General features: G+C 42.8%; 1 protein-coding gene across 1 annotated transcript; it reads left to right on the forward strand.

Moving 5' to 3' along the window:
- Positions 1–18,080: 18,080 nt before the first annotated feature.
- LOC122651641 lies at positions 18,081–18,902 on the forward strand. The gene has a single exon (XM_043845116.1). It carries the CDS (start codon positions 18,081–18,083, stop codon positions 18,900–18,902), a length of 822 nt encoding a protein of 273 aa, XP_043701051.1.
- Positions 18,903–24,420: the final 5,518 nt, after the last annotated feature.

Consider the following 24,420-nt stretch of genomic DNA (forward strand, 5'->3'; position numbering starts at 1 on the left):
CTAAGCGCTACTAAATTTTGTTGCAGTATTAAGTTACCTCAGAATATAATTATCGTTAGAGAGCCTCCTCAATGGGGCCCAACACCTGATTTGCAGTACATAAGCAAGCTTGACAGGGAGGTTAAATCAGTCAACTGAGTAGTGGATGAAGGAGGGGAACGGTACATAAACAAAACTTTTCCGATCCGATACGAAGAATCGACCCTTGCACAGTATAGGGTATTCAAAACAATATCTCAATACAGGTTTAGGGTTACCTCTTTAGTGTCACAAGTGCAACATCTCCAATGATTCCCAGCACTTGAACACCGAACTTGCAAAGGTAGGAATCAAGCTCCACTCGACGCTTTGATGGAGAAGAACGTAGTGGAACTCTTCCTTTAACAATGACAATCACCAACTCTTGAAGAATTAGAAAAAAGAAGAAGAGAGAGGGAGTTGCAATTTTTGGGAGAAATTATTTCTCTCATATTTATAAGCTAATAATTGAATTACTCTCTCTCTCTCTCTCTCTCTCCTGTTTAAGGCTATATTTATAGCCAAACCCTGATTCCTTTCCTTACTGTGATTACTAGTGTCAAATAGTGTGATCCTATTGGATCGTTCACCATGGTAGCCTACATTGAATCATAACCAATCGACTAATTACATTAATTGCACACAAATGTACCTTAGTTTTGGTAATAACCACTAAACTCGTAATTGATAGTAATCATTACTTGTAGGTCCCTCTACTTTACAACATCTCACAATGGACCTCAGGGTATGAGATTAAATTACGTTCACTACCTTTGTCCGTTGAACAACTAGTATAAAGCATCTGGATTACTGATTGGCCAACAAGACAATGCATTAAAACATTTATAAAATTAGTTATTAAATAATAATAATTTTATATATTCTTTTGTAAATACTTTACAAACCACCAAGCTCGAAATTTCCATCCAATTAAGTTCAGGATTCTCTCTTGAGTTCTCCCTACACGGGAAGTGAATTCCTTATTAAGTACCACTTTCGTCAACAGGTAGACACAGTGGACCCAACATGGTGATGTATAGTCACTACCCTTTGTACACTAAAGTACATTGTGCCGGTCTGCAACGATAAAGACTTCTCAAGTCTGAGGACCACACAACTATCTCGAGAACCCATTTGCCATAAACATCCGACAGTAGACCATGCCGGTTTCTCGAATGATCGAGTCTGATACATAACTAAAGTGTATCCGCATTTGTGTCTGAAATCTCCATTCCCAAAAACATATAATGTGACAACCATATAAACGGAGAGCCCAATTCCATCCCTAGTTGCGAAGACTTTGAGATCATACCTCTAGACACACAATCGTCCATATAAAAATAAATTTTAATTAATTAATTAAAATAAATCATTTATTTGGATTTGATGGATACCATATCCAACGGTAGGGGGGGGGGGAGGAGGGGGTAAGTCCTATAGTGAATATGAGTAGTAGCAGGTCTTGGCCCAGTCTCTTCATTCCAACCATAGATGTTAAGAAGTTTAATGTAAGATTGTATTTCCAGCATTAGGCCCATTTACTTGCAAAAACACTAATCCCAACCATGAAATTTTGAGCTTATTAATTGAGTTACTATGACATGCAAAATCTCATCTCATTGTTAGCATTTTGGAAAGGATAGTCCTTGATATGATTTCATGTTCAAGGCCTCTTACCTAACATGTCGTCTTTGTGCTCTCCATGTGATCCACATTCCGTATGGTGCTATGTCATCTTGGTGCCTATCCACGAAAATAAAAAGGGAGGTTTAGAAGTGAAGAAATTAGGAAAATAAGTATGGAATGATTTTGTGTATAATTCAATGGGAAAATGATATTAACCAATAAAAGAACTACGAATTGAACTTGGGGGCTAGAAATCAATGCAATCTATTCATACTTGTTCCTTTCTTTTTTTTAAAAAAATTCCTCTTTCTATCCATATCTTCGAATTTGTATTGGAAGTTTAAAGATGGTCAAGTCATGCAACCTAATATTGACATGATTCTACCAAAAACAAAAATATTGACATGATTATAAATGCTTCGTTCGTTTCCGAGTGAAAGATATGTAGAGAGAAAAGGTTTCAATTAAAATTCCACATGTTTATATTGCCATAAATATTTTCCTTTTACATGATTTTTACCTGAAAACAATTAGAATCGAAAGTCTAAAAATTACATTCAACAGCTCAAAAAAAATATTTTTTTTTTGGTAGAACATTCAACAGCTCAAATAGAGTCTAAACATTACATCCATATATATGCAAACACTAGGGCTCTGTTTGGTTGCAAGGGGAAATAAAGAGAAGGAAAGTGAGCATTTTAAACTTATAAAAGAAACTTTTGTAATCATTATCCCATGTGACTTTATCACTCCAAATTATTCTATATTTGGGTATTAAATTTTATGCTACTTTGCATCCAATTCCCTTTTGTTTAAAAATTAAAATTAAAATTACATGTAAAATGTATCATTACTAAATATGGTATGCAATTTAAGTAGTTTATACAATCACATGGGGTAATTATTACAAAAATTTCCTTCTAAGGTTTAAAAATTTTCACTTCCCTTCCCTTTAATTTCCCTTGCAATCAAACGTAGCCTAGAGTACTTTAATATTTCAACTTATTTTTGAAAGACAAGTAATCAGAATGCCAAAGTAATAGAATTATATAAAATAAATAAAATTTGGACCCATCTGATTTGTCACGTGGTAGATATGCCTTCATACGCATATTAAGTCAGGCTATTCTAAAAAGTTTTATTCATCCAAGTTGCCTATGCCAAGTGGAAAGAAAATATGTTTAAAAATTCAAGACTATGGGAGAGTGCACATTATTTATAGGAGTACCGTAGGTGTGCATGAATATAAATGGTGTATGAAATATACACAAGATGGTACTTGATTGAATTAGACCTTGAAATTTGACACATTGTTAATCTAGATCATGTACTAACTATTCAATGGCCAATCTGGCCACATCATCATTCCATATGACACTATGAAAATGAGCTGCTTTGATAAGCTCATCAAAGTGGGCTGTTGATATGAGTTTTTCCCTTTTGACAAGTTTCTCGTATTTATGTGTTACACTATTCGAACAACCAATGTTTTCTAATAGCATATTTTGAGAATATTGACCCAATACATTACAATCGCGTTTGGATGGTAATGGCAAAAGATTCAATTGGCAAATCTCTCTTCCTAAAAAGTTCAAACCTCGTACTTCCATGGTCAATTAATTAATGGAAAAAGTTTTCCTTCACCCGTAGAGTAAGGTTCAATCCATTTAGGGTCATTATTACTCTCCATCCTACACTCTCATATCGATGCTCATCTTATTACGGAGATAACCACCAATCAAGGCAGAGTGTTGGAAAACTCGGTCCTTAACTTTTTGTGTTGTTTTGTTTTTGGACAAATTTTTCCTCCATCCATAGAGGACGGTTCACCCACCATCTTAGGGTTCACAAACCCCTCCTAGAGTTTTAGAATTATCCAAAATACTCTCTTGTTACCCATTCCCGCCCTCTCCCACCCCTTGGTGAATGGGATCCTATTCACAATGGGTGGAGAGAAACTCGGTCCTTTGTTTTTAGTCTACCTATCTATCATGCCCTATCGGACTTTGACTAGAAATACAAGAAAGAAGAGAGAAGAGAGGACAAAGGAGAGAGAAAGGTGTGCCCTAAAAGCACAAGGTGAAGACAGGAAAATCAAACTTATGACCTCCTTGAAGCCTGCACTGTACTAGCAAGGCACCAACCACTGAGCAAGCCAGTTGTCTTCTCCTTAAATAATATTCATTTTAGATACAACCAAATCTATATTTATCAATGCAACAAAGCCAGTTACTAAGAAAACTTATCATGTTTATTATCCTTCTAAGACACAAAAAGAAGAAGAAGAGAGAGAGAGAAAGAGAGAAAGAGAGAGAGAGAGAGAGACAGTATTATCTAATCAAACTCATAATCAGGAGACCAACCAAAATCAGAATGAAAGCATATGGAGTTTTGGAAGAAAACGAATAGAAATAAACTAGGACAACTAATAGAGAATGTTGACCCCATAAAAAATAAAATAAACTATGAAAGCATTTGTTTCCTGTATTGTGTTTGACGCATTTTCAGTGGGTTCCGTCAAACTCTTGGATCGTGATCCTCTACGGCGCACTGACCGTAGCGGTAATAGCAACGCACACACAAGGCATGGTGTAAGGACCATCTTACCCCCGCTCTGGCAAGGGTAAAGCGATCATTGTGCCGCACCTTGTGTGTGAGCTGCTATGGCCGCTACGGGCAGCACGCCGTGGAGGATTTGAATACCAAACGATTTACCTAAGTTATGAGGTACTACTGATTACGACAAAATCTATAAAGCAAACATAATCCAATTATTCATCCCTATGAAAAAGACCAGAAGCAATTTACAAGGAGGAAGTTAGCGTATAGGGAAACACCTTGGTTAGCCAATTCTTAGAAAGACGTCCTCCATTTTCTATTGTGCAGGAGTCCCTGACTCATCAATGAAGGTGTTCTGGGGGAGGTTGCTACGTTCTTGCTGCAATCTGGATTCATTAGCTTAAGGTTTTCCTCAGAAAAATATAGGCTTAACTTGCTGGAGGGGAGGCCTGTGATTCCTTTATAAGAAACCTGTTGTGTTGAGGCCTTGGTCTCCCTATGCCCAAGCTCAAAAAGCTATCTCCTTGAAGTCTCTTCTGGTTTGGGTGAATCCCCAAATCTCCCCTTCCATCTATGGACTGAGAATGCCTTGAGCATTATTTGTAGCACCATGGGTATTCCCTTGTTGATGCAGGGCCCAGCCCCCCTCCTCTCATACGTCAAGTGGAGATGACTTAAAAATATGGGAAAATTTATTTGCACTACTAGGAGATCTTGGAGTTGTCCAACCTTCCATATCTATTTTTGCAAAGCTAATCTTGAGGATACCAAATTTTGGAGAGTATTCAGCAGCTGTAAGTTGGCAAAGATTATCCCTTGCTATAATTCAGGAAATTGCTGACTTAAAGGAATCACCAAGTTTGGGACACAAGAAAGCTGATTTTGGAATTAGGAAAATCCCTTTGAAGATAAGGTTGACTCATGCAAGCTAGATTTTTAGGGAAGATTGATCAAGGAGATCTCTCCTTGTTTTATTTCCTTCCTATATTTTAGGAAGTTGTTTGTTGATTCAAAAGAAGTGGCCAAGCTTGGACAGCCTAGTCCACAGTTTTTGAAGTCCACATCCTCTCCTATTTTTATGGAAAAAAGCCAACAGAAGATTCACCTAATCCTTGGACATATTTTAAAGAACCCAGAGTCGGTTTTTGTAAGCATTAATCATGCCTTGACTAAAACCCAGAAAAAATAGATCAATTTCGTTCTATTAGTTTGTGTCCTGTGGTGTATAAGGTGATTACCAAAATTATGGCCACAAGATTGAAATTGATCTTAAATGATGTGATATCTCCATTTCAATCATCTTTTATTTCAAACAGATGTATCTCAAATAATGTTTTCATTGCACATGAACTTTTCCATTACATAAGAAGAAAAAGAAATGGATGAATAATTTTGTTGTTATGAAGCTAGACGTGAAAAATGCCTATAATAGGCTAGAGTGGGAATTAAAAGAATCTATGTTATTGAAGCTTGGCTTTACTTTGCAATGGGTGAAGATGGTGATGGTGTGCTTCACTACAGTGTCTTATGGTATTCTTATTAATGGAGCACCATGGGGTAATATAATACCTTCAAGGGGTGTGAGACATGGCTGCCCTTTATCTCCGGCTTTATTTATTCTTTGTTCACATGCTCTAAGTTATACTCTCATGCAACATGAAGCCAATGGTGATATCCATGGTGTTAAAGTTAGAAAATGTGCTTTGCCTATCTCACATTTGTTATTTTCCAATGACAGCCTCATATTTTCAGAGGTTAGATCGGAGGAACTTTGCACACTTAGATATTGTTTATCTATTTATTGTCAGGCTTCAGGACAAGCTATTAATCTGCGGAAGTCATGTTTGACTTTCTGAACCAATATACATACTAAATGGAAGAGGTGGTTTTCAAGTATTTTATGAATTCCTTATGATTCTGGACCTAAAAAGTACCTTGGTTTGCCAGTTGATTTTGGTGTCTCCAAAACCTTACTTTTCCAAGATATTGCAACAAAGGTGGACAATAAACTACAAGGCTAGAAATCCAACCTTCTCTCCCATATAGTTAAAGACGTTTTGTTGAGATCGATTGTTTTTTCAATGTCTAATTATGCTTGTATGCATTTTAAATTACTATCTTCTAATCATAACCATGTGAGACAATTTGCATCTAATTTGTTTTGGAGAGAAAAAAATGGCAAGCCAAAGATGCATTGGATCTCTTGGGATCATTTATGCTAGTCAAAGGAGAAGGGTGGGCTTCGTTTTCGTGATCCCTCTTTTAATAACAGTGCATTGTTGTCCAAAATTGTTTGGCATTTTTGGACAGATGAAGTCAGTTTATTGGCCTGATTTTTGAAGTCTATATATTTTCCTAATACTTCTCTACTTTATGATAAGGAAGGTAACCAACCGAGTTGGGGTTGGCGAAGTATTTTGGGAGGAATATGAGTACTAAAGAAGGGATTATGTTGGCATATTGGAGATGGGGAATCTATTGATATTTGGAATGATGGTTGGATCTCTATAGTTAAGGGTTACAAGATCACTACACTGCGCTCTGAGAATTCCAATGTTCATATGGTAGCCAAATTAATTGACCACGAAAACAGGTCATGGAATTCTGACTTATTGTATTCCTTATTTTTCTTATTTGATTTGAAAAATATGATCCAATTTCCTTTATTCACTCAAACAGACGAACTTGAATGGATGGCCTCTATGAATGGACTCTTTTCTGTTAAGAGTGCCTACCATCTAGTTGCATCTCATTTATCCGATAAGAGGAATTTGGCAGCAATGTCATCAAGGACTCATTCTTGGTTGAGCGCTCCTAAAGATGTGTGGAACAAAATCTGATGCATGAAAAATCTACCTAAAATCCAGCAGTTCTTATGGAGGTCGTGTGTCGTAGGTGTTGTTACAACAGATGCCCTTTGACACCAAAATATTAAAGTGGATCGTGGTTGTGCGCGTTGTGGTTGTACGGAAACAATCTCACATATATTGTTGTGTTGTTCTTTTGCCCAGGCAACATGGTTTAGGAGTGCTTTGGGTCATTCTTCCACTTGGGGGATCCATCACTATACTAATGGATCAAGTGATGGGACTCTATTGAATCTCAAGACATGGCTTCTTGTCAAGCGTTTGTTTCTCACTGCTCCTTTATTTGTTGGATGCTATGGAAAGCTCAAAATGATAATATATTTGGACCTCGGGACTGGAAGCCAGTGGAGATAATACAATATTAACTTAAAGCTTTCCAAGAATTTTAGAGTGCCCAATCTTTTCCTGATTCACAAATACCATCTCAATCCATATCATCATCAACTTCTTCGGGTTGGACTGCCCCAACTCCAGATATGATAAAAATCAATTGGGATACGAGTTTGCCTTCCAACTCATCTAATGGTGGACTTGGAATAATCTGTTGGGATTCTCATGGAGAACCTCTTCCTGTTGTGTCGATCCCTACGTCTTTTGATGAAGTTGCAACTGGTGAAGCCTTAGCCATTCGTTCATCAATGTTGGAAGCAATCTTAGACAGTTTTGAGAGGTTGGTTCTTGAATCGGACAATAAGGATGCCATCTCATACTTATAGAAGGGAATCAATTCTTCTCCACTTAAGCTAAGAGCTATTTTAGAGGATATTGTTAACCTTTCATCTTATTTTGAATTATGTATTTTCAAATTTATTCCAAGGGAGAATAACAGCTTGGCTGACTCCCTGGCAAGGAGGGCCTTATCTATGACGCGTATAATGGTGTGGCCCATTTCCGATCCATGGCGCTACAATTTTTGTATTCTCCAACCATGAGCTTTCACGTTACCCTCAATAAAATGTTCTTACAAAAAAAATCACGCCTTGACTAATTTCTACAGCCTCCTTCCTTAGTTTGGATTTTGTTAATTTTGATATTACTTAGTTCTCAAGGAGTCTAGCTTAAATAAAGAATTATTTAGATATTTTAATTGTCTTTTATTTCAAATGTAATCTCAACCGCTTGATTATCATTAGTAGGCTTGAGACATTAGGTTTATTTTCTCTTTAAATATGTAAGAATTATGCACACTGAGATGTTGAATAATTGATTAATGAAAGTTTACTTAGTTGAGTATTTTGGAATTTCGAAGTGTTCAACTCTCGTAACCCTAGAAAGTTACATTGCATCCTCGAAGAGTTGCAAACTTGATGTGTCTTAGAACAGTCATGTTAAACCCCTTGAAACAACAGATTAGTTCTACTCTCGGTGTAGGTGTGTCTTGTATTTTATGGTTCCACATAATTATTATTGGGTCTGTATTTGTAATTGAGTTGGGTTTTGGGTATATTACTTGTACAAGATAAAATTGTAATTATGTAGAGACTAAGGTTTTAGGGTTTCCTATATATTATCTCTGGGGTGAAAACCTTAACACAAGCAAGGGAAGATCACAATTGTGAGGTAAATCGAGAGTGGTATAGAGAGTTTGTTTTTTGGAGAAGTGAAAAATCTATGATTATCTCGGATAGATGTAGGGATCAGTGAAAAAATCTATGATTTCTTCCTTAGTGGTTGCGCATTCGTTCGAATAATTCAAAATATATAACTCAGGCAGTTATTCCCCAGTGATTACCTTTTCTGAATCGCTCAGAGGCCTGCTCGGGTAATAAGTCTGATCTGGCCAGTAGTACAGAAGCTGCTGCCGAGGCCCAGTTGGCAATGAGGGCTGGAGAGATGAAGTATAGTGGTGATGAGTGTGTATAGTTGATGCCAGGGCAGAGGACTCTTCGAATCCCAACTCTCGGACAAAATTTTGCTGATACCCCTGCTGGCAGCAAAATTTTTTTCCCCAACTCTCCAAGTGGGGAACCATGTTACGCATGTGAAGAATCTCTTACATGAAATCTCAAGCGTTGCTGAATTTTGTTGCAGTACCCGGTTACTCCAGAATGAAGTTACCGTTAGAGGCCTCATCAGTGGGCCCCAACACCTGATTTGGAGTCAATAAGCAAGCGTGAGAGGGAGGTTCAATCAACCTGTCCGTTACCTATGGTGAACATGAGTAGTGGCAAGGTCCTGGTCAAGTCTCTTCTTTCCAGCAGTCTCACTCTAAAGCCAGTGGCCCTTCGTAAGCAATGAGGAAGGGGAGGAAAACTAGATTGAAAAGTCTCTTCATTCCAACAATCTCATCCTCAACCAGGCTTTGTATTTTGTTGGAAATGAAGGTTAAAGAAGAGACGGTTGATGAGATACTGAAGTCCATTGCTCCTAGGTGGTCTTTTGTTCACAACAGGGACTCTACCTGCCACACTCGGATATGGTGACTTCAAAAGTCAGTGTTGTGAGAAATCATAGGGTGAAGCTTGGGGGAGATAGTATAGTGCAATGTGCGGTTGGTGACTTCAACAAATCTACCTCTGCTTCAAGACTGAATAATGTGAAAAAGATATTGAGGGATTGAAATAGAAATGAGTTTGAGGATGTTTATGATAACATCAAGAAAGCTGAGGATAACTTTCACTCTATCCAGAGAGCTAGCAATTTTTCTTAGATCCTCTGAAAGAGCATTTACCAATAGAAGAAAAGTGGGCTAGAGAGGCCTTCCATACTCCCCCGCGCCTATGTATATCTTTGTGGCTTGTAATTTATTTTCTTTCTCTTCCTCAATAAATTGATATTGACTTTAAAAAGAAAAGAAAAAAAAAAAAAAAAAAAACACCTATAAAGAAACCATAATCACATGTGTTTAGTTTGGTGGGTCCTGCATCACATCCATGATCCATATTACACCATGCTGAGATTGGGTTGGGGTGTGTTCAGAGTTCAGACAAGAGAATACTGCTTCCTTAATTAGAAACGGGACGATCAGAATCACCATCCAATCGTATCCCATCTTCTCTCTGTGGGACCCTTGGAATGATGAGTTTCATGTGTTCCCCACCCACCATGCGTGCCAAAACCTACTGTAATAATAATGTATTCCAAGTCCCGAAAATGATAGAAATGTAGTCAATCAAAGACAGCAAAGGTGCAATACTCACATTCAAACTCTAATTTATCAGTCTTTACTGTTACCACCATGCGTTCAACAGCTTTTTTACTCAAACTATCACAAGCAACACAAAAACTTCTAGTGTCCAGGAGAGAAGGGAGTAATGGGAAGAAAATATAGTAGAAAAGACAAATTAAGAGAATGTGGGTGGGTACATAGTTCTTAGTCCATACTTACCTGCAACCTTCATGGGTCATTTTACTTATGAGATCTGATCACTTTCCTTCGATGCTCCTCTTACATCGTCTCCATATGTTCACAGATAAAAAGGCAAAAAAAATAAAAAAGGATATGAAATGGTGAAAGGTTTCTAGGTGAAAACGAGAAAAAGATGAGAACTGAGGAAGAGTGAAACAGAGAAAAATAAAAGATGGCACCTGAGTTTAAAGTAACAGTAAACTAACAGTACTAATAAAAATAATAAAATAGGATTTCTGAAGAACTGGTTGCAGGCAGTGGAGGGACGAAAGGTATGGAGGTGAAGCGGCAAACCCGGAAAGAGGGGGCCGTGGGTATGGCTCGAAGAGGATGGGAGAAAACAAGCAAGATCTCTCTTATCAGTCTTATGTAGCTTTTTTTTAATTTTGAAAATTGTCCACAGAAGAACAGTAGAACAGTGACACTGACACACTCTCTCTGTCTCTCTCTCTCTCTCTCTCTCCCCTGTATGGTTACTGTTACTTCGATAGATGTGAGAATCGCTGGCTATGATCCATTTTCAATTAGGTTACAGTGTACGGAACATTTGCAATGAATCACTGCATGGCATGGGAGATGATATGACAAAATAATCTAAGGCTGATCCAGATGGAGTTTTGCAACTATTTTGACTTTTAAACCAAAGGGCCTCCAAGATATGGATTTTTATCTTCTTCAATTTTCTGAAGTTCGGCAGTGTCGCAGTGTTAAATGGAGATGTTAACATTTGACACTTCGAGTATCCAATGATCCGAATTCATTGGTTATGTTAAATTAGGACCGTTGAATGTCTGAGCTATCCCTTGTCAATACCTCCACCTAATACTACCGCACTACCAAGCTTGAGGGAATGGGAGATTCCTCTAAGATATATCCTTTCCAAGTTTCAAATTGCTCAACTCATGACTTTATTTGATAGTGAAAACGAAGATAAATCTATGGCTCCCGCAATTAAGCCCACCTAATAAGGACTGGAAGAGAGCCTTGGCAAGCAAGGGGTATCCCACATCACTTCATGTGTCCCACCAAGCCAAGCATATCATCTTTGTTTACCTGATTAGATAATTATAAACATATGATATATGGCATGACTTCTTCACATTCCTCCTATAGTCCTATGGGAGGTGAGGTATAGGTGCAGCATGACCATCCCATCAACTTGATAGAGTATAAGAAAAACTCCTCAAATGGGACCTGCGGAGTAGTATTGTTCAGCCAGTGAATCCGGATCCTCCGGACCTATGATTCTATGACTGACATTGACCATCTCATCAACTTAGATTGAGTATAAGAAACACACCTTAATGGGACCTGCGGGTAGTATGTGGTTTTCAGAGAGTAAATCCGGATCCTCCGGACGTACGTTGGTTAACTGACATTGACATGTGGCAACTAAAAATCAGCTACCATTTCCTCGTAAATTGACATTGTTATTATTAAATTCCGGTGTGCATGAGCAGACTACTGTTGATCTTTTTTGGTAATGGACTAGTGACTGTTGATCAATCGGCCCAACAGGCAAAGGAGGGTGGTGCGGAGGATGGTTTACCTAGGCGAGGTACTCTTAAACATTGGTTTGATGAAAATTACTTTTTAGAATATTAGAGGGGTGAGTAATGACACGCGAGAGTGTGTCACACACCGACACCCTACACCAACACCAGGATTAAAGATGCAGTTCAGTTGCCACAACCCAAACAATATACAGATAATCAGAATTGTGGAAGAGAGATAATATAATAATATACTCTAACAGAGTGTGGAAGCTATTGTGTTGTATTATATAAGTAAAGTGACAGTTTACCCTAGTCATCACAAGTAGAATCTATCAAAACAAAGGGCCTCTTGCCCGAGAATCACTGTGCCCCATAGGCATACGCATCATAGGTACAGTCAGACTTACGCTCCTGTCCAGGAGCATGCCAGATATCCAATCCATTAATATAAGGGTAGAGAGAATCCGAGGTCACCGGCTCCGGTACACCTGCATCCACATCTAAAAAGAGAGGACCCTCGAGGGATGAGGTTCACTAAACCCAATGAGTAGTTAGATCATGCAAGCATACACAGTCAATATATGAATTCACAATATCATGATGCATGTATGAGTTATTTTTATTATCCACCTAGTGTGAGGATCCGTGCCGACGGGACGTGGGGGCGGGTGTGTTCCCCCTTTTGGGATCCTCGTGGGAATTGGTCCCTCCCTTTGGGGACCGGGAATTGTGAGAGAAATGGACGGTGTTGCGCAATTATCAGGGGATGAGGGTCATACAGTCATATGAAATGGAGTCGCCACCTAGGGTTAGGGACTAGGACCCAATTGTTGTAGCCCTGTGAAGGGCCACATGATTCCATTTGACCTGGTAAAAGATTTGGGGTAAGTGGTCAGGTTATGAGAGTGGGAAGGTGTTAGGCACCCACCTCGCCCGAATAAACCATTATTTCTACTAGATGCTAGTTTTCGAATATTCTCCCATTATAAAATGTCTTATACCAACATGACTGGCTAAATGATGATGCAAAAACTATTCAAAGAAAACTTCACTACATTATGTTAAATACTATGTACACTACACACGAATGTTTAAGAGTCTACATTGTGCCAAAGTCAAAGGCTAACGATTAAGATGAATACCTGTACACTAAACCAATATAATTATAAAAAATGCAAGATGGAAAGTGTCCCCCGGTTCAGGTGGAGATATAGGACTGACTAACTTATCCTTTGTCGGGAAGAGTAACGCCTTACAAGTGCTGAGTCTTGGAATCTCAGGCAGAGTAACGGCGTCATGAGGTCTTGGGGATACAGATGCTTGATCCTCGCATAGAATAGCTACGCCATGGAGAATTCTTGAGACTTCAAAGGTATAATGTGAAAATGGGTTAGAAAAGTCAGGTTCGAACGATCTAGACTTTGGGCAGAGTAACAAGGCTCAAAGATTCAAAACTGGAAGTGAGGCAGAACCTAAAAAAGGTGAAACATGATTCTGAGAGGCAAAAAAGGCAAAAATTAGCTCTAGGAACATGTTTCTCAAGAATTCTTCTTCTCTCCAAAAATGAAGGTGGGGACCTGTTACACCCATGCCCAAAACCCAAGCGGTTGTGTTCGTCTAATCTAGTATGTTTTAAAGATACTAATAATTGTAGACAACCCCCATTAAAACCCCTCTCAACCCCTATCTAAACATCCTTGAAGTCGACGAAATCACCGGAGTCAATTCGATTCTAGTTTTCTGTCATTGCATAACAGCCAGCTTTGAACCCAATTTCGAGGGCATTCACTTCTAATTTGGTTAAAGGTTTCTTCATGAAAAATGTAGCCCTTTAAGTCTAGTTTACAACGCATTTTGAATCGCATCATTTCGTTATTGTATTGACTAAGTTATGGCCGAAACAGTGGACAGAGATCAAACCCTGCAGATGATGCATTAAGCGGATGATGCACACAGTCCGCTCTATTGTTGCAACTTCTGCTTGCATCATCTGCTCAGGCCAAAACTGCCCAGAAATGGGACTTTAATGATTGGTTTCATCATGACCAAGCCCAAGGGCTCAACCCCTGGTCATTTTAAACCATTTATGACCTAAATGACCTAACTAAACCTTAAGACCACTAACCTAAGACCTATTTGGACTCTAATGGATTTTAAACACCTTTTTAGGCCATAAACCTACTCCCAACCAAACAAGCCCTTAGATACTTAGCTAAACAATATCAAAACCCTATCCCTCTCTTCATTTCTCTCATTCTAAGAGTTAAGAGAGGAGAAAAAATGTGGGAGGCTAAAATAGAAGGAAGGAGGAAGAAGAAGAAGATGGTGGAGTTACTTCATTGCTGTCCCATCACCATTTCTAAGCCAACCTTGAGCTCCACTCTCATTCCAGCACCTTAGGGGATCATCCCAGCCATAGTGGAGGAGAAGAAGACTGAGCCACTCCAAGCTCAAGAACACCTCCTACAAACATTTCCATCGATCTCCATTGTAAGCAGCTCCTTCCTCCCTTTGATTCCATTTCGTTGATTCTTACTAGATTTCTCATGGAGATTGCTTAATTAGATCCCAAACCATGGGGCTTCTTTCTCTAAGTGTCTTATCCCTTCTATTTGATGTTAAAGGCATCAAATATTGACCTAGAATCACCCATGCATAGCCTCATGGCTTAGTTGCCATGAAACGCTCTTGAAGAACCTCCAATTTGAGGATTCTTGATGATGGAACCTATCCAATCTTCAGCCAAATCATAGGGCTTCTTGTTCTAATGTACTTAAACCTTCTATTTAGTATTATTGATGTTAATTAGTGGCCCCAATTGATCGATTCCCAACCTCATGGCTAAACCACCATGAAACCCCATTGTAGAACCTCCAAAATTGAAGAAACCTTTATGTTAGGATCCAAATCACTCACATGAGATCCTATTTGGATTAAACCCCATGATTAATAGCTTCTTTGGAAGCTAAAGATACTCCCCATAGACCCCCTATAGGTCCCTTGGCCTATGGCCAAAGCTGGGTTCGAGCTCAAGCCAAAATACAATAATTTTGGCTTGAGCGGACGATGCACCATCTGCTCAGACACAGAGCATCGTCCGTTGTATAGGATTGAAACCCACTGCCTGCACAGTTCGCTGGCCTGCAGATGATCCACATGATCTGCACTATCTATCGTCTGCTCAAGCCATTTGATGCTGACTTGGAGTTTTGACTCTGGACTTGGTACCCAGACCCTCTCTCACCTATTGTATGCTTGTGTATTAATATGTTAGGGTAACTTACACCTACGGCAGAGGGCATGCACTACACGAAACCTGTGATTTCTTACACTTTGATGATTATGAGTGGATTGAACATTTGAACTATTTTATGGAATGTTTCTCATTAGGCATGTGTTTAGGATATGCATAATGATGTGGTATGATTACTATGTGATGAGCCATAAAATCGCCCTCCATTCAGAAGTTGACACGTGGACTGGTCCAAGCCGAACCCGAGAACTGAGCTGAGCTAGACCATGTGATACTGCGCACTGAAAAGGGGATCATTGCCCCACTTGCCGAAGCGGCCGAGCACGAGGCCTAATACTGAAGTCGCCGAGCACCGCGCTGGGCCTACCATGATAGGCCATACGGCCGAGGACCACTGAGGATGATGCCTGACCGAGCTCAAGTATAGTCTATCACGCCTATGGGCTTGTTGAGCCGAATGTCACACCGAGGCTCAACGCACCCGCCATCCGTGCCGTGCACGAAGCCAAGCATCAAGGGCACGGCCGTCTGAGGCCAAGGTCCCTCTAGAGGTGGTAACTATGACTCCCCACGATCGCGGGGCCGCATCATCGTATCTTGATAATTACGGGATACGAATCGGGCTGCAATCTAGCGACGAAATTGCATCACGCTCCAATGAGAACTCTTACCTTATTAAGAGTCTGAATCCGAGAATAACTTTCATTTCCACTCCACATGGAAGAGCCTAACCCAAAAAAGGACTCTTGCCCAACAAGGACTCATCTCCGCCGCTTCAACCTCATCCTATAAATACCCAAGTATGGAGCTCAAATGCTCATCTCACTTTCGCTAAGTTGAAACGCTGTTGCACCGGAGACCTGACTTAGGCATCGGAGAGTCCTTGGCCAGAGCCACATTGGCTCTTTTGGGCTCATTCGGTTTTTGCAGGCTCATCCTTGGGCGGACCGGTCGACAGAGGTTTCCATAAGCAACAGATTTGGCGTCATCTGTGGGAACGACGTCAGCTAAACATCGTCCTTTCTACCAATCAAGAGAGCGAAGACGATGGTTGTACAAATGAGATTGGGTCAGCATGGCTCCACCTCCCACGGAGATGAGCCGCAACCTGATAGGTGAGTGAGGCACTCACCGCCCCTTGAAACATCACGATAAGGCACGACCGGATGACCCCCATTAGGAGGGGGAACTCAATGCAGTCCGAGCGTCGCTGCCAACCCGATTTTGTAGGGAGACGGAGGCAATAGAGGAAGTGTTTTGAACACGGTGGTGGAGGGCCAACCCCGAGCCGAGCCAAACTTGAACTGGTTGAGTTTGCTGCCGCCACCGTCCGTGCCAAAAAATTTGGACCCTGAAACCCCAGCGAACAACCAGCAGGTTATGGATATTCGGCTGCAAGTGCTCCGCACTAATGAGATGTTGCGTACCTTTATGAGCCAAATGGCCCAGGGAGGGCTGTTGGGTTAGCCGCCGGCTGCACCACCCTTGGCTCCAACACTCGGCGAGGGAAGCCTACAGTAGAACATCGGCCGACGTCGAGCCGAGTTGAGCCGCATCATCTCATTCACCGGGCCAGAAAACTCTTCCTCTGTGCCCGAACAGAACTATTTATCGGGACAAGCAGGAGCGTCTCTTGAGCCTGAGGGTGAGACTAGAGCTCGAACCGGCGGCCCCGGTCGCTAGGTGTTCTCCGACCGACTCGGTGAGGAAGGGCAACCAAGGGGACGCTAGGAATGGTGGGAAGAACCCAGCAGAGGACACACCAATAGGGAAGGTGAAAGATCTCGCCGTAGCCATTGGCGTCGAAGTCTGCCTCGCTGAGAAGAACAGCAAAGAAGCCCCCGTGGGTCCAACTTTTAAGGTAAAAGACAAGCAAGAAGGAGTAAAGTTGATCGAGCCGAGCAAAACGGCCAACCTCGACTGGAGGAACATGAAAGCCGACCTCGAGCCGAGGAGCAGAACGGCCTACCTTAGCTGGATGAACACGAAAGCTGACCTTGAGCCAAGGAGCAGAACAGCCAACCTCAGCTGGATGAATGCGAAAGTCGACCTTAAGCCGAGGAGCAGAACAGCCGAACACCTGAAACCGAGATAGAAAGGCAGTTACGAGAGTTGGCCAAACAGGTTGAAGGGTTGAAGAAGCAAACGACCCCGGATGCCTACTCGCAAGTCTGACGACACCCCTACCCTCCTAAAATTATGACCCCGCCACTTCTGGCAGGGTTCAAGTTACCTCCCTTCAATCGGTATGATGGGACCACAGACCTGACGGATCACATCAACTATTTCAATGCAATGATGACCATGTACAGGGAAACGAAAATTGTCTCCTGTCAAGCTTTCCCTTCATCTCTTAAAGGCATGACAACGTCATGGTTCTCATGGTTGCCACCGAACTCCATAACAAGCTTTGCTCAGCTCTGTCGAGCCTTCATCACGCGCTTCCAGAGCAGTATAAAACATAAAAAGATGACGGTCAATCTCTTGAGCGTGAAGCAAAGGCCCGATGAGTTAATTCGAGCATTTGTCTCTCATTTTAACAAGGAATCTTTGGACATCAAGGAGTTGGATGAGGCTACGGCACGCACGATGATGAGCAATGGTCTCACAGACATGGACCTCATCAAGGACTTGGCACGAAAGCTAACCAGGAACATAGTTGAACTCTTGGAGAGGTACAACGAGTTCATAAACATGGTGGAAGTGCTCCAAGCAAGAATAGTGAATGAGGAAAAGGCCAAGAAGAAAAGGTCAGCAAATGACGATCACAAAGATGAAAAGCAGACCAAGACCGACGGTGAGCCTAGAAGACAGACCGAGCTCGGAGTCTCGAATACACTCCCTTGAATACCTTGTAAAAGGAGATTCTAATACAAATCCAAGACGATGGGTACATCTGCAGACCACGACCGATGCAAGCCGGGTCATCTCGAAACCCCAACAAATACTATCAATTTCACAAAGACATCGATCACGATACTGAAGATTGCTACCAGCTGAAAAGGGAGATTGAAGAGCTGATCAAGGTGGGACACCTGAAGCGGTACGTCAAAGGTAGCCGAGAAGAGCATGGAAGTCGGCGACCAGAAGACCACGATCGAAAGAAGGCCCAGCCGAAGTGGAATAGCCGAAGAGCCAAGCACGATGAAGGTAAAGCCCGAACCGAAAAGAAAGATGATGGAGCAGGACCGAGCAATGACAAAGGGGAGCCCATATACACCATCCTCGGAGGACCCGGACAAGAATCCACTCAGAAAGCCAAGGCTAACGCAAGGTTCATCGATGTCACAGAGATGCCGAGTAAGAGGCCAAAGTCTGAGACAACAATCTCCTTCACCGAACCCGACCTTGAAGGTATAAGCTTACCCCATGATGATGCTTTGGTAGTGCAGGTGGAGATCATAAAGAGACCCGTTCACCGGGTGTTGATAGACATTGGAGCGTCAGTGGATTTAATGTCACTCGACGCATACCAAGAGTTTGGCTTTGGCGACGACATGCTCAAACTTGAAGGGACCTCCACACACGGGTTCTTCGGAGCTTCAGCTACCATCAAGGGATCGATCGAGTTACTAGTCACGCTCAGACAGGCACCATATCAAGCAACCGTCAAAGTCAAGTTCATGGTGGTGCGATCGGTGGTGGCCTTCAATGCCATACTCGACTGCCCATCGCTCACCGTCCTCCAAGCAATGATCTCGAGAATGTTACGCCACTTTTATCAAGCAAAATAAAGGAAATGCCAGAGGAATGGCCATGTGCCTCGAGCACCTCCCTGAGGACCAACGGGATGAGCTCACTGAGAGGTGTGGGAAGCCGGTGGAAGACCTCATCCCATTCTCCCTTAGTGATGAAGACTCTACCCGGATGGTACAACTCGGGTCGCTACTTAACGAGGAATAAAGAAATCAGCTAAAAAATTTCTTGAAAATGAACGCCAACGACTTCGCTTGGTCGGCCCCCGACATGCCTGGTATACCGTGGCACATAGCCGACCATTGACTCCATGTGGATCCGAGTTGAAAGTCGATCCAATAGAAGAGAAGAAATTATGCCCTCAACTGGTAAACTGCGATCAAAGAAGAGGTGGAAAAGCTTCAATGATCAGGGTTCATCCAAGAAGAAAAATTCTCAACTTGGCTGACTAACATCGTCAGGGTTCCCAAGCCAAATGGAAAATGGAGAATGTATGTTGACTACACCAACCTCAACAAGGCCTGCCCGAAAGATGAGTACCCGCTACCTCAGATTGACTTGTTGATAGACGCCACCACTGGGCACGAGATGCTGAGCTTCATGGATGCGTACTCCGAATATAATCAAATCTTAATGTATGAATAGGATGAGACCTACACGGCCTTCTGAACTGATCAAAAAAATTTTTCTTTAAGGTCATGCCATTCAGGTTAAAGAATGCCTGAGTGATGTGCCAGCAGATGGTGAACCACATGTTCCGTGAACAAATTGGTTGAAACATGGAGGTCTATGTGGATGACATGTTGGTGAAAAGCTTGAAGGCCGAGCACCACTTAGTTGACCTTGAAGAAGCCTTCGGAGTACTGAGGAAAAACCAAATGAAGCTGAACCCCACCAAATGCGCTTTTGGCGTAACTTTGGGAAAATTCCTGGGCTTCATGGTCTCCATCAGAGGCATTGAAGCTAACCCAAAAAAAATCAAGGCCATCCAAGAGATGAGCCCTCCGAAGATGATTAGAGAAGTACAAAGGCTGAATGGAAGAGTAGCGACATTGGCACGGTTTATGTCAAGATTGGGTGATAAATGCGTGCCGTTCTTCAAGACTTTGAAGAACATTCGGAGCCCGAAAGACTTTATATGGATGGAGGAATGCCAACAAGCTTTAGAAGAGTTGAAGAAATACTTGGAGAACCCGACTCTACTCTCCCGACCCGAGCCTATAAAAGAGCTCCAAATCTACCTATCCGCAACCCCGATGGCGGTCAGTGTGGTGCAAATAAGGGAGGAGGGCCAAGCATAAAAGCCCATATACTATATCAGCCACGTTCTCGTTGATGCCGAGACGAGGTACTCCAAGTTTGAGAAAGTACCGTCCACCCTTGTAACGGCTGCTAGAAATCTGAGGCCATATTTTTAAGCTCATCCAATTACGGTATTTACTGATCAACCCCTCAAGAAGATATTACACAAGCCGAATGTATCAAGTCGGTTGATCGCATGGGTGGTGGAGCTGAGTAAGTACGATAAAAGCTATTGGCCTAGGATAGCGATAAAGGGGCAAGCTTTGGCCGACTTTGTCGTCGAATGCACCGTTACAAGATGAAAGAATGATGGCCTACTTGAGCTGAGTCCGAGCACTGATCTCTGAGCTCAAGCATTTTGAGATGGTCCGAGTACCAAGAGAAGAGAATGTAGTGGGCAACTCCCTATCAAGACTAGCCGACGCCGACTTCCCCAATCTGAGCCGATCAGTGTACATAGAAATTCTGGAAAAACCCTCCTTGTAAGAAGAAAGCATCTTACATATTGAGGAAGACGGGCCAACTTGGATGGACCCGATCGTCAACTATCTAGAAATTGATCAACTCCCGGAGAACCGAGATGAGGCAAGAATGGTCAAGATCTAGGCCATGAAGTACACGATGATTGATGAGGCATTACACAAGAGAGCTATCTCGGCTCTCCTTCTCTGGTGTCTTGGTCCAAAAGGGGCCGAGTACGCCATGGCGGAAGTGCATGAAGGAATATGCGGGAGCCATATGGGAGGTTGAGCGCTGGCATATAACATACTTCGGTAAAGATTCTATTGGCTGAGAATGCAAGAAGAGGCCATGAAATATGTGAAGACATGCGAAAAGTGTCAACTGTTCATGCCTACTCCGAGCCGACATACAACGAAGCTGACCCCGATGCTGAGCCCAATACCGTTCGCCATGTGGGGGATGGATATTCTTGCAGATTTTATCCCGGCTTCCAAAAATTGAAAATACTTGGCTGTAGCCATCGACTACTTCACTAAGTGGGTCGAGGCTAAGCCCTTGGCCACCATCACCAAGAAAAAAATGGAGAAGTTTTTTTGAGACAAAATCATCTACCGGTTTGGGATAGCCAAAGTGCTCATCATGGATAACTGTATACAGCTCAATAATCATCTACCGATTCGGGCTACCCAAAGCCTTATCATATAGAGTGCTCAACTTCGATGAGAAGACCTACAAAGACGGACTAAGAGAAAATCTTGACTTCCTCGATGAAGTAAGAGAGAATGTTTTGCTTCGGAATACCACCTACCAGTAGAAGACAACAAGATACTACAACTCGAGGGTGAAGGAAAGACACTTTCGCCAAGGAGACCTCGTCCTCAGAAAAGCAAGCGCATCTTTGCTAAGGCAACAAGGAAAGCTAGCACCCAACTGGGAGGGACCGTACATAGTCTCCAAGCAAATTCACCCCGGAATGTATCGCTTGCAGACTCTGGGGGGCAAGAAGATACCAAGACCATGGAACTCCGAGAACTTGAAGAAATTTTTTCAATAAAAGTGACAATTATTTTTTGGCTCGGCTCAGACTTTGTCTATTTTTGTTACGCCCTTGGCCTCTGCCTTGGTTTTCATGTTCAGTTCAGAAGTTTGTCGGAAGTTTGAATACTCAACATCAATAAAATGAGATTCTTCTTCACTCCCAAGTTTGTTTCTAGCCTACCACATACTAGGTCATAAGACCGATCCTCCTAGATTGGTCGACACCAAAGACCGACCCTCATAGATCGGCAACCAAGTCATAAGACCAATCCTCATTGATTGGCTGACGCCGAAGAACGACCCTCATAGGTCGGTAACCAAGTTATAAGATCAATCCTCATAGATTGGCCGACGCCGAAGACCGACCCTCATAGGTTGGCAATAAAGTCATAAGACCAGCCCTCATAGGTTGGCTGACCCTTAAGACTAGCCCTCACGGGTTAACTACATCTCAATGCATCAAGCGCGGCAACTGAGATAAATACTCAGTCAAACGTTCCTACAGTAAAGTCGAGCACGGCGACCGAGCCAGCCGACGGCTAAGGTTAAAAGAAAATTAACCATGGTATTAAGCTCGACTGGGAGATCAGGCTTGGTACAATATTCCTATGCTAAGGTCGGGCACGATGACTGAGCCGACGTCTAAGTTTAAAAAGAAATAAATTTTCTAAGGCATGGAGCTCGGCTGAGCAAGCAAGCAGGGTACTCGATCTCGGTGCTTGGACGCAAGAATAGTGTTGTCAAACTATTAAAAAGAAATGATTGAACGCATACGCTTAGACAAAATTGGTAAGAAAAAGGATCATTTCATTAACTAAAGCCTAGAACTCAGAATAGTACAATTGCAAAAAGCCGATGCCTCGGCACAGTAAAAAAAAAAAAAAATTATTCTTAAGACCCCGAGCACGGGGTATGTACATCATCATCAAAAGAGAAACCTTCAGAGGGTAGGCGCATCCTTTGGGTCCTCGACGGGGGGCTCTTTTGGGTCCTCGGCGACGGTAATCAGCTGAGCCATGGGGTCGACTTTTGTAGAGACCACCTGAAGAACCTCGACCCCATCCTCCTCTCCCAGGTCCTCGACCATGGTGGCCGTGTCCTCATCGAACTGGGATAGGTTCAGATCAGGGTAGGCGGCCCTCAGCTCGGCACTCATTGTAACCAGCCACATAGGAAGGCTTTCACAAGTTGTGGCACACCTCTTCGAAGTCCTTCGACTAAAGGTACTCCCCCATGGCCTCGGTCCGAGCATTAGCCAGGTCGGCCTCAGCTTTCTTCTTCACCTGATCAAGCTCGACCTTCAAGGGCCGCACCTCCTTCTCTGACTAAACTCAGAGGGAGACCATCTCGGCACAGAGGGCCTCGAGGTCGACCTCAGCCTTCTTTCTCTCCCCTCCTCTTCTCGGAACGTCTGGATGGCCTTCCTGGCCTCCTTCCCCGCCGCCATGGTCTGGGCCTCAAGAGAGGCATTGTCCTAGACCACCGACTCGAGCAGAAGAGCGGTCTCAACCGCCTTAGAGAAACCCTGTGATAAGGGACCAAAGCAGACGTCAGAACATCAAGCACGGAAAAACAAAATAAATAATCGTATAAGGTAGAAGAACTCAGCATAGCCACGTCCTGAAACAACGTGGATAAGAGCTCGGCATCGCTCAGGTCTGAGAGCATAGCCTTGTCGATGGGAAGACAACCGACGTTGAGCCAGTCCCGAGCATGAGCGGCCGAGGTCAGAGCCGAGTCACCCTAAAAGAGACGCCACACAGGTCAGATCGGAAGGTTGCTAGAGGAGGCCCTCCCCAGGACCAAGCTGGCCACGCCCAAACTCGAGGACACCCCCGAGCGATTGGTGCCCTTAACGTTGAAGGACAGCTTGGGGCGCTTGTCTTTCTTCGGCGGGCTCACATCGCCCTTTTCTTTCCTCTTCAGCTCCTCCTTCGATGGGCTCAGATCGCTCTTATTCTTCTCGCCTTCAAGGCCGACTATGGTGTCCATTGGGCTTGGCACGGCTAGTGCCTTACCCTTTTCGGCCTTGGAGGCAGCCTTCAGCTTGGCCTTTCTGGCCACCTTCTTCTTCCTCTCCTCTGCGAGCTCGGCCTTCAACCGAGTCGAGTCAAGTTGGGGGACATTACCGACCACTGCAAGAAAAGAAGGAAAGTAAGGCTACAAAAAAGATATAATAAAAAATCATAAGTACTTGAGCTCGGCTCAGATTTCCTACCTGGGGTCAGCCTCCACAATTGGAGGAACTCCTCATCCAGGAGTTGAAGAACGTCAAAGGGGGCATGCCGAAGGATCTGATCATATGAGACCTGCTCGTACTCATTCAGAGGCAACACCCGGTTGACATAACTTAATTTTATCTCCTTCCACTAGGTTCGGAAGGGACAGTTGGGGAAGCAAAGAAGAACCGAGGCTTCCAATGTTTGTTGGAGGTCGGAACTCTGCTCAGGTATTTGTAAGAGTTCAATTCCGAGCACTTTTAAGTTCGGCGGGTGAAATAGTACCACCCATTGTCCTTGTACCTCTTCAAATACAAGAGCCGAGAGAAGAGATTCACCCTTGCAGCCCGACCCATTCTGTTGAAAAAATGTGGAAGCCATACATCAGCAACCACACGTTCGGAGTCAGCTGACCCGGGGACAGGTGGAACCGATCCAAAATTTGGTCTACCAGGCCAAGCACAGGAAATCTGAAGCCGTACTTGAAGGAGATCTAGTATAAAGCCACTTTATCGGGCCTGATAAAGCAGGCCAT

This window comes from Telopea speciosissima, chromosome 1 (genome assembly GCF_018873765.1).
Source record: "Telopea speciosissima isolate NSW1024214 ecotype Mountain lineage chromosome 1, Tspe_v1, whole genome shotgun sequence".
In the NCBI taxonomy this organism is placed as follows: Eukaryota; Viridiplantae; Streptophyta; class Magnoliopsida; order Proteales; family Proteaceae; genus Telopea; species Telopea speciosissima.

Bases quoted from the DNA above. Each gene is read 5' to 3' on its own strand.
- LOC122651641 (XM_043845116.1), top strand. From the start codon at position 18,081: ATGCAAGCCGGGTCATCTCGAAACCCCAACAAATACTATCAATTTCAC.